The 9,601-nt window shown below is 44.2% G+C and overlaps 1 protein-coding gene across 1 annotated transcript in view; it reads left to right on the plus strand.

The window, feature by feature from the left end:
• LOC112259014 (RUN domain-containing protein 3A) overlaps positions 1-7,240 on the plus strand; it is a 14,821-nt gene extending 7,581 nt beyond the window's left edge. The window contains exons 2-11 of the mRNA XM_024433759.2: positions 1,946-2,061; positions 2,372-2,505; positions 2,625-2,710; positions 2,814-2,903; positions 2,991-3,071; positions 3,192-3,357; positions 4,717-4,874; positions 5,013-5,132; positions 5,572-5,663; positions 5,970-7,240. Coding sequence (XP_024289527.1) covers positions 1,946-2,061; positions 2,372-2,505; positions 2,625-2,710; positions 2,814-2,903; positions 2,991-3,071; positions 3,192-3,357; positions 4,717-4,874; positions 5,013-5,132; positions 5,572-5,663; positions 5,970-6,112 — 1,186 coding nt within the window. The 3' untranslated portion in view covers positions 6,113-7,240. The remainder of the gene's footprint in view (positions 1-1,945; positions 2,062-2,371; positions 2,506-2,624; positions 2,711-2,813; positions 2,904-2,990; positions 3,072-3,191; positions 3,358-4,716; positions 4,875-5,012; positions 5,133-5,571; positions 5,664-5,969) is intronic.
• Positions 7,241-9,601: the final 2,361 nt, after the last annotated feature.

The following is a 9,601-nucleotide window of genomic DNA, read 5'->3' on the forward strand; positions in this document are numbered from 1 at the left end:
AACCGTGTTGAAGCAGTTATTTTATAAGCATCAGGTTACATCAGTTATGAAAGACATTTCCATCAGGTTACATCAATCAGTTATGACAGACACATTTCCTAGTTTAAGACCGTCCTTTATAAACTGAACATAGCATAGTTATTGTAATGTGTTCAACCTTGAAACAGACCAATTTAATCAGCATGCAATTGTTGTTTTATAACAAATGGGGACATTTAAACTGTATTTTTGCTTCAGAGAATTACCGTTGAGGTTCTCTGTTGAACAGCACACTGATGATGACACATGCTCTGTCCAGTGTCTCCACATACACCACACACAGCTGTGTCCTCCTGCCTCCCTCCCTGCCAACACACCACCAACCTCATCTCCTCTGTCACACATCTGAATATCTGATTTCAAGCCTGTTAGATCCGTAACACATCCGAACAACACTCTCATCATGTGGGATTCATTTTGAAAGACATGCTCAATGTTTCTCTTCGAAAACATGAATGCTTCATTGACACTCGAGCTGCAGAATGCTGCACATTGATCAGACACATGGAATAATTGATTACAAATGGACATGATTTTAGCTACTACTGACCTGCTGAAACTGAGCAGATAAAAGTCCCTCTGTTTTGAGTGAAACCGTATACAATAATCACAGGTGGAAATCCCAGTAGATGTTCCGTGTAGTTTGTCTGCCCCTAGTGAGGCTGGATTTGACCACAGACACAGACTTCTCTCCATGGGTGAAGGTGAGAGTGGTCAGAGAGCTGGTGGTCTGGTCTCGTGTCACAGAGGTCTTTCCCATGGTCACAGTGATCTTTCCCAGGGTAGCGGTGGTTCTGCTCCACGAGACTGAGGACTTGCCCCAGGAGATGGCGTACTTAGTCTTCAGAATCAAGATCCTGCCCTTAGTGAAACTAGTCTTACTGGACAGGAAGGTGACTTTCCACTCCTCCTCTTCAGTCAAGTCTTTTTTTGACGTCCTGGTTGCTTTGGGAGTCTTGGACCTGGCGTCTGAGCTCCTGTCCATTTATTCTAGGTGGTCCTGCGCTTTGGCATCAGAGCCTTCCGGAAGGAGGTGGTGGTGGTTCCCCTGGTGAAACTAGCTCCGCCAAGAGCTACTGTGGTCTTCTCCCTACTGATGGTGGAGTCCCCCATGGAGGTGGTGGTCACTCCTCTGGAGACGGAGGTGTTGCCCATCGCGACCGTGGTCTTGCCCCTGGCTATGGAAGTTTTGCCCACTGCCAGGGCAGTCTTGCCCTCGGTGATGCTAGTGTTTCCCATGGAACAAGAGGCAGTCAGCCCTAGTCTGTGCCTGGACACTCTCTTAGCTTACACTCAGCAGGCACAGCATAGCCTCTTGCGCTTAGCTCTCAGTGGGATGTGCAGTGAAATCTTGAGGTCATCAACCAAACTAAAACAGTGGCTACAGCTGTCCCAAATAGATCAGACCACCGCGTATAGAGAGGGTGGGGGGGTCGTATTTGGTCATCCTCTGATGCCGGCTGGTTCCTTACAGGGATCAGACCAAGGGACGGACAGGACCTGGGAGCCCATACTGAACAAAGGCTGCCACGCCGACAACCGTGTCATCTGCCATTGGTTGGGACAAGGGGGTTAATTGTGTTGTTGTCACGGACACTTTGCGGAGCATCTGAAGGGGGACATTGTGTTGCACACAAGACAATTGGGGGTGACCTCAGATGCATTCGATGGCATTGCTCCCAAAGAACTAATCTCAGCTATTGTTTAGCACAAGTCAAGTACAGTAGTACATTTGTCTCTGCCTGTCTGCTTCTACTGTTGTTTTTTACATGATTTCTTTACTTTCAACATACTGTACCTCTTTATTATATATGCAATAAAAATGCAAGTAGTAGTTTTGCAAAAACGTACGTAGTTATCTTGTTTGTTTCTCATTCCTCTGTCTCTCTCTTCTCCTCTCGTTTAGATTCTCGGTGAAGACACTCCTGGAAAAGTACACAGCCGAGCCCATCGATGACTCATCCGAGGAGTTTGTCAACTTCGCTGCAATCTTGGAACACATCCTCAGCCACCGCTTCAAAGGTAACATGGCAGGTATAGGACATGGAAGTGTCCATCAGTCTCTCGGTCTTCTAACTCAGGATACGGAAGCCTCAAGGCTTACCCTAGTTTCAAATGTTACTATTTACCCATTTACATAATGTGTATAATGTCACACATATAATAGGCAAATGTAATGATTTTTACATGAGCTCATGGCATGTCCATCTGTTTTGACTGAGTTAAAGTGCTGATGCAAAGCCAATCTGCTGTGTTGCGTTGAGCGACAGGGACACTGTGTGGGCTGTTGTAGGAGATGGGAGTCATTGTCAGTGTTTTATCTGTGGACCAGGTCCAGGAAGCTGGTTCATCTCAGATGGCCAGCGAAGTTTCTGGGACTACATCCGGCTGGCATGCAGCAAGGTGCAGAACAACTGCATCGCCAGCATCGAAAACATTGAGAACATCAGCACCTCACGAGCCAAGGCAAGGACTGGGATCGTGTGTGTGACTAGATCAAAAAATCCCTTAGCTGGCACTCACGCCCTCGTTCCCACTGACCCCCCCCTTTCGCTCTCTTTCTCTCCTTCCATTGTTTCCTGCAGGGTCGGGCATGGATCCGTGTGGCGCTGATGGAGAAGCGTCTGTCTGAGTATGTGGCCACAGCCCTGAGGGACACACGGACAACCAGGTCAGATATACCACAAAATAGTATACCATGTAGCCTATTACCTACCAAGTTACCTTAGAAACAACATGCAAAACATAACTAATCATAAGGCTTTGCACTGCAGGAGGTTCTATGATGACGGAGCCATCATACTGAGAGAGGAGGCCACTGTTCTGACAGGCATGCTCATTGGCCTCAGTGCCATAGACTTCAGGTGAGGCAGCATTACTCAGGCCTGCAGAATCATAGCATTATTATTTGTTATTGTTATCTTACAGTTCACAATTCTTTCTCTGTCCAGTTTTTGCTTGAAGGGGGAGGCACTGGATGGTAAGTCCCCTGCAGTGATTGACTTCACACCTTACCTGAAGTTCACTCAGAGGTGAGACAACCACATGCCCACTTTGCGAATATATGTCATACTAGTCAGTAGCTTAGTCATACCCATAGATATGACTATAAGCGGTGTGTAACTCCCCTGCTATATGTCTCCTGCTTACAGCTATGACTACCTGAGTGATGAGGATGACCGGTGCAGTGTGGACAGCAGTGCCAGTGACGAAAGTGTCCCAGAACACCCTTATATCCCCCTGGTCACCGACGAGGAGAGCTGGAGGAACAAGTGTCGCAAGATGGAGCAGAGGTTTAAGATTGTGTATGCACAGAAGGTGACCTTTTGACCTCCTGATAACCTTACATCCCAAAAGACATGGGGTATAGAATATCTTCCAGCTTTTCAGGTCTCCAGAGATGTTCGATCGGGTTCAAGTCCAGGCTCTGGCTGGGCCACTCAAGGACATTTCAAGACTTGTCCCTGAAGCCACTCCTGCGTAGTCTTGGCTGTGTGCTTAGGGTTGTTGTCCCGTTGGAAGGTGAACCTTCACCCCAGTCTGAGATCCTGAGCGCTCTGTAGCAGGTTTTCATCAAGGATCTCTCTGTACTTTGCTCTGTTCATCTTTCCCTCAATCCTGAGCAGTCCCCCTGTTCCTGCCTTTGAAAAACATCCCCACAACAGGATGCTGCCACCATCATGCTTCACTGTAAGGATGGTGCCAGGTTTCCTCCAGACGTAACGCTTGGCATTCAGACCTAAAGAGTTCAATCTTGGTTTCATCAGGCCAGATAATCTTGTTTCTCGTGGTCTGAGAGTCTTTAGGTGACTTTTGGCAAATTCCAAGTGGACTTTCATGTGCCTTTTACTGAGGAGTGGCTTCCATCTGGCCACTCAACCATAAAGGCCTGATTGGTAAAGTGCTGCAGAGATGGTTCTCCTTCTGGAAGGTTCTCCTATCTTCACAGAGGAACTCTAGAGCTTTGTCAGAGTGACCATCGGGTTCTTGGTCACCTCCCTGACCAAGGCCCTTCTCCCTCTATTGCTCAGTTTGGCCGGGCGGGCAGCTCAAGGAACAGTCTTGGTGTTTCTAAACTTCTTCAATTTAAGAATGATGGAAGCCACTGTGTTTTTGGGGGCCTTTAATGCTGCAGACATTTTTTGGTACCCTTTCCCAGATCTGTGCCTCGACACAATCCTGTCTCTGAGCTCTACGGACAATTCCTTCGACCTCATGGCTTGGTTTTTGCTCTGCACCGTCAACTGTGGGACCTTTTATGTAGACAGGTGTGAGCCTTTCCAAATCATGTCCAATCAATTGAATTTACGACAGGTGGAAACCAATCAAGTTGTAGAAACATCTCAAGGTTGATCAATGGAAACATACTGCATCTGAGCTCAATTTCGATTTTCATAGTAAAGGGTCTGAATATTTATGTAAATTGCCTAAATTTTCTAAAATGTGTCATTATGGTGTATTGTGTGTAGATTGAGGAATTTATTTGATTTGAACCATTTTAGAATAAGGCTGTAATGTAACAAAATGTGGAAAAAGTCAAGGGGTCTGAATACTTTCCGAAGGCACTGTATATAGAGTAATAACTATGTACTTTTGGGGTATGCAGAACACAGTCTATCTGTGTGCACTCCAGTCCTATCTTCTAACTGTGTGTCTGGGTCTGTGTCTGTGATGCAGGGCTACCTGGAGGAGCTGGTGCGTCTGCGGGAGTCCCAGCTGAAGAACGTGGAGATGGAGAACAAGAAGCTGAGTGCCAGGCTGGAGGAGCTCAGAGTCCAGAGCCTGCAGGAGAAGAAGGAGCTGGAGTCCATCGTACTGGAGCTGCAGGCACAACTGTGAGAGCAGTATACAAATGCACACACACTGGTATACATGATGGGGACACATACGAACATCATAAACAGACACACACAAATGCAGTACATCACATATCAGATGGTGTTAAGAGTTAATCATAAGCGTGTTCCTTCCAGCACTGCCCTCATCCCCTGTGATTCCTCCCACCTGACTAAGGATCTGTCCATCCCTCTGGTCAACCAGTGGCCCTCCATACGAGGCTACAACAACCAGGGGGACGTCAAGCTCTTCCGCAGGTATATCTACTGAATGAGTGTGTGTATATGTGTGTGATTTTGTGATACTGTACATTTAAAGCTGCAATATGTAACTTTTTGGGCGACCCAACCAAATTCACATAGAAATGGGTGATATAGACATGTCATTCTCATTGAAAGGAAGTATAAGAAGTGTATATCTGTTCTATGTGTGGTATTTCTATGCTTCCCATTACGTTTAATTTTTGCATCTTTTACTTTCGGTTTTTTAAAGCATTTTCAAACAGCTGGTTTTGGTTATGGAAAATATATTTCAGTGGTTTGGATGGTACAATGATTCTCTACACTATACTTTCTTTTTTGTCAGATAAACTAAAATTAGGAAAACTATTATAATTTTAGCAAACAGGAAATGTCGAAGCGATTTCTACACAGATGTTATTGTAACAGTATTTCATGATGTCACTCATCCCTTCAGGAGAAGCTTCCACAGTTTGGAGCAGCTCTCAGCTGATGTCAGTCTGAACTCTGATTCCCAGAAGACGGATGGGCAACAGAACGGAGATACAGGTTGGTTCTCAACAGATAAATGTACATTATACAAACACATTTGTAGACGCACAGCAATGCATACTGATGCTGCAGAAATATGTGAACCGAGTCACCCACTGTCATACATGCATCAACACAAACCACACACAAACAGAAACCCACTTAGAAGAATGCATCCACATGTCCTCACAAGCGCACACATACAAAGGCATGTTTGAACAGTGTCTATGGTGTATTTTATGTGGGTGTTTAAGTTATGCTGATAGCCAACGTGTGCTTTAGGGACAGAGTTTTATTGTGTTTTGTCTATTCTCTCCTCTGTAGGAAAAGACTACACCCCTTCTATGCTGGGTCTCTGTGGCTCTCTGGCCTCTCTCCCCAGCTGCAAGTCCATGTCCAGCCTCAAGTCCAGTGAGTGTCTGGTCAACATCAGCATGGAACCCAGCCCTGCACTCTCCCCCAGCTAGGGGGCGCCATGCCAACAGAGCTCTGTCTGCCCAGCGCAAAGCCAACAACACCCACCTGCCTCAACCTGGAGACACTCAATAGATCATGAACATCTACCTACCTACATACTGTCACTATTAACACAGTTACCAACAAAACCCTTTTTCAACCAAACCCTTCTCCAACCAACTCCACTCAACCCACTGCTTCATGTCTGCAAAGATTAGAGGGGGAAAAGCTCTTCAATATTTCTGGATTTTTGTGTGGATTGAATTAAAGTTATAATGAAACTAAAAAGATCCTAGTTCTTCTGTGCCCCTCCTCACCCACACCCTCTCTCATATCCTCACACTGTCCATCCTGCTCTTTCACTGTTGTGTGTGTGAATTCCTATGTCAAAATGTTGGCCTGTATTTAATGGCTTTTGGACACCTCTAACGAGCGTAATTCAAAGATACAAAACGATCCAAAAGTATATATTTATTGATCTATTTAAATTGTCCTCTCCTCTAGATCTCCTTATCCAAGTCTTTCTCTGCACCTGACCCATCTGGTCATTGTACTGTCTGTGTGTCAGTCTGTCCCAGCCCTGCCTCAGCCTATACTATCCTCTTGCCTCCCTGTCAAAATGACAGACAAACTGGAATGACGCACTTGCGATTAAGTCAGAACACTGAACTGAATTCTAACAAAAACATTAGCTATTCTTCGGTGTTTGTGAGTGGATGCAGGTTGAGTGTTGCTAACATAGTGGCTAGATGTGTATTTGATGCATGTGGCTGAATGATATTGGCATTGTTCCTCCATTGTAATGGGTTTTGGATGGCCTGAATCTCCAAGTCATTGACCTGCTTGAGTAATCAGACATTACTGTTTCAGTATGTGTTCATGTGTGCAGCAATTGGTTATGTGTGTCTATCAACAGTTTTGTTGACATGTTGCTTTTTATATTTTGTTGATGAATCTGATTTTATAAATCAAGTGTTCTGTTATTTTTACACATGCATATTTGGTTATTTTTGTTCAATGACCTATGCTATTAGTTGCAATAAACTGCCTTATTTTTGTTATGTCAATCACTTTTCAGTGAGTATTTTTCTCTGCAAGGGGTGTAAATGTTATTAAAGTATGTTTACCCTGAACTACTCCACTGGTTTCAACAGTATACATCTGTAATACTCATGTTGATTTTCTACTAACATAAGGATTCCATTTAAGCAGCCCTTGATTAGTTGAGACAAGTATGTTCGTAAGCTATTGGGCCAAGAAAAAAGTAATTGATTTCAGTACATTGTGCTGCAAACCTGCAGGATATGATTAAATGCACAGAAGTAGAATGGACAAATCATTGTCTTGAATATGGATACCTTTCTATTCAATATATTTCTATGCATTTAATCCTGTACGAAAGGTGAAATCCAGATAATTTTTGATAAACTGGGCCCAGGATTGTGTCCAAGTGAGCACCATCTAGTGGTCCATTTACTGTGTCCCCAATCAATCAATTGGTGGGCAGTGCGTCTGCAGGGGTGGTGTCCAATTAACCGTCACATCAGGTCATTGTTCTGTTTCTGGAAGGCAGAGGGTTGGTATGTTTGATAGAACTTTGTAAAAACCAAATGTAAGATTTTGGATTGATTTGTAGGTCTATGCATGTTGGTAATGGGACATTTAGATCACTAAAGTTCACATTTAGTTTAGAGTGATTAACACTATGCTTAGCATAATTATATTTTCCCTTTCTGTAACACACATGACGTCCAGTGTTGGTGACACTCAAGGTGTGGGTTGATGTTCGATATACTTATGTTATGGAGTATTATCATATCTGTTGATAGTGGGTGAGGCCAGACGATGTACAAGGACACACTTATTATTCACTGTAGTATTGTATTTGTGACACTGTGACTCTGTAGCAGCTGACCAAGTCACTGCCTTCTGTTTTGACAAACCACAAGCTTCTTGGGCTGGTGTTTCTATAGCTTAATAAATCAGACTTTTTATACCAAATCTTGGTATACAATCTAAAGCAAAGCACTGCAGAATCCTGGTAATGTTCCTTACAAGCCAGAACGTTGAATAAAATTACATTTGAACTTACTCTATTGGTTGTCTGTGCAGTTGGTCCTTCAGCTGTTGGAAATTTGAGACAGAATATCCATCGGAAAGTATTGTTTACCCAGCTTTTTAGTGCACCGGTACTGAAGGAGACATTTCTAGCACTTGGCACAAAACCATGTAAATGCCTTGTATTATGTGTGCATGTACTTCCATCTCGTGTGTTCAGTCATGAGCAAACATCTTGATTGCCACACACAGAGCCATGTTTTGAAGTCTGTTTAATACTTTCCTGTGGATATTTTGTCATATTCCGACTAGCTGAACGACCAACACCCAGGATAATCATCAGAGTACGTTCCAATAATTGTATTCAACATTCGTGACAGACGAGGGACGTTTAGTTTTTTTTTCTGTGTGTGTGTGGTATTGCCTACACAATTGAAGGCCCACGTTTGTGACAAGAACATTTGGTGCTGTCTGATTATTATATAAGGGCCAGTCTCCAAGATGTCAGACATTTTCTGTGCCGAATGTGTCTCCTTGTTGCAACTTCTTATAAACCAGATTGGTTTTTGATTAACTTAGTCTGCGAATGCTCTTTTTTTGTAAACCTAGACATTACTTTTACAATATGATTTTGTCTTGTGCAGATGATTATGTCTAAGTCCACTTCAAAGCCTTCCAGGCTCTTGGATTTTATGTTCTGTGCTGGCTTTGTGTTGGGGTTCTGTCTCTGTTTCATTGCCATTGCTTACTACAAAGCACATCAGCTCTCTCAGGAGACAGTGCCCTTGTCCTCACGGACCAGCAGCCTCTTGGGTGAGCTCCCTTCAGGTAAATTGGAGCTACAGTATTTTTTTTACATCTCTCTGAATATCTCCAATACTCTCAGCCACATGATCATATCTCTCTCTCTCTCTCTCTCTCTCTCTCTCTCTCTCTCTCTCTCAGTACACTACTCTGCTGTTGCCACTAATGCCTCAGTCCTCTCGCCATTGCCTCCCTCCCCCACCCCTTCTTCGGGTCGACTGCTCTGCTGGGTGTTGACCTCACCCCAGACTCTGTGGACCAGAGCTAAACACATAGTGAACACCTGGGGGCCTCGCTGTGACACACTGCTCTTCATGAGCTCTAAGCCGGACCTCCTGTTCCCTGGGACCGTGCTGGCTTTGGCAACAGAGGAGGGACGGGCCAACCTGTACAATAAGACCATGGCCGCTTTCAACTTACTGCATGACGGGTAATGCTCCCACAACACCAGTATGTTCTCCTAATCTCTCTCACATTGATGGAGGACATGAATCTGGTGGTCTAGAATCCATGTGGTATAGGAGATCTACAGTGCATTTGGAAAGTATTCAGACCCCTTCAATTTTTCCACATTTTGTTCTGTTACAGATGTATTCCAAAATTTCAAATTAAATATACACACAATATCCTATAATGAC

The sequence above is a fragment of the Oncorhynchus tshawytscha genome, linkage group LG09 (assembly GCF_018296145.1).
Source record: "Oncorhynchus tshawytscha isolate Ot180627B linkage group LG09, Otsh_v2.0, whole genome shotgun sequence".
Lineage (NCBI taxonomy): Eukaryota > Metazoa > Chordata > Actinopteri > Salmoniformes > Salmonidae > Oncorhynchus > Oncorhynchus tshawytscha.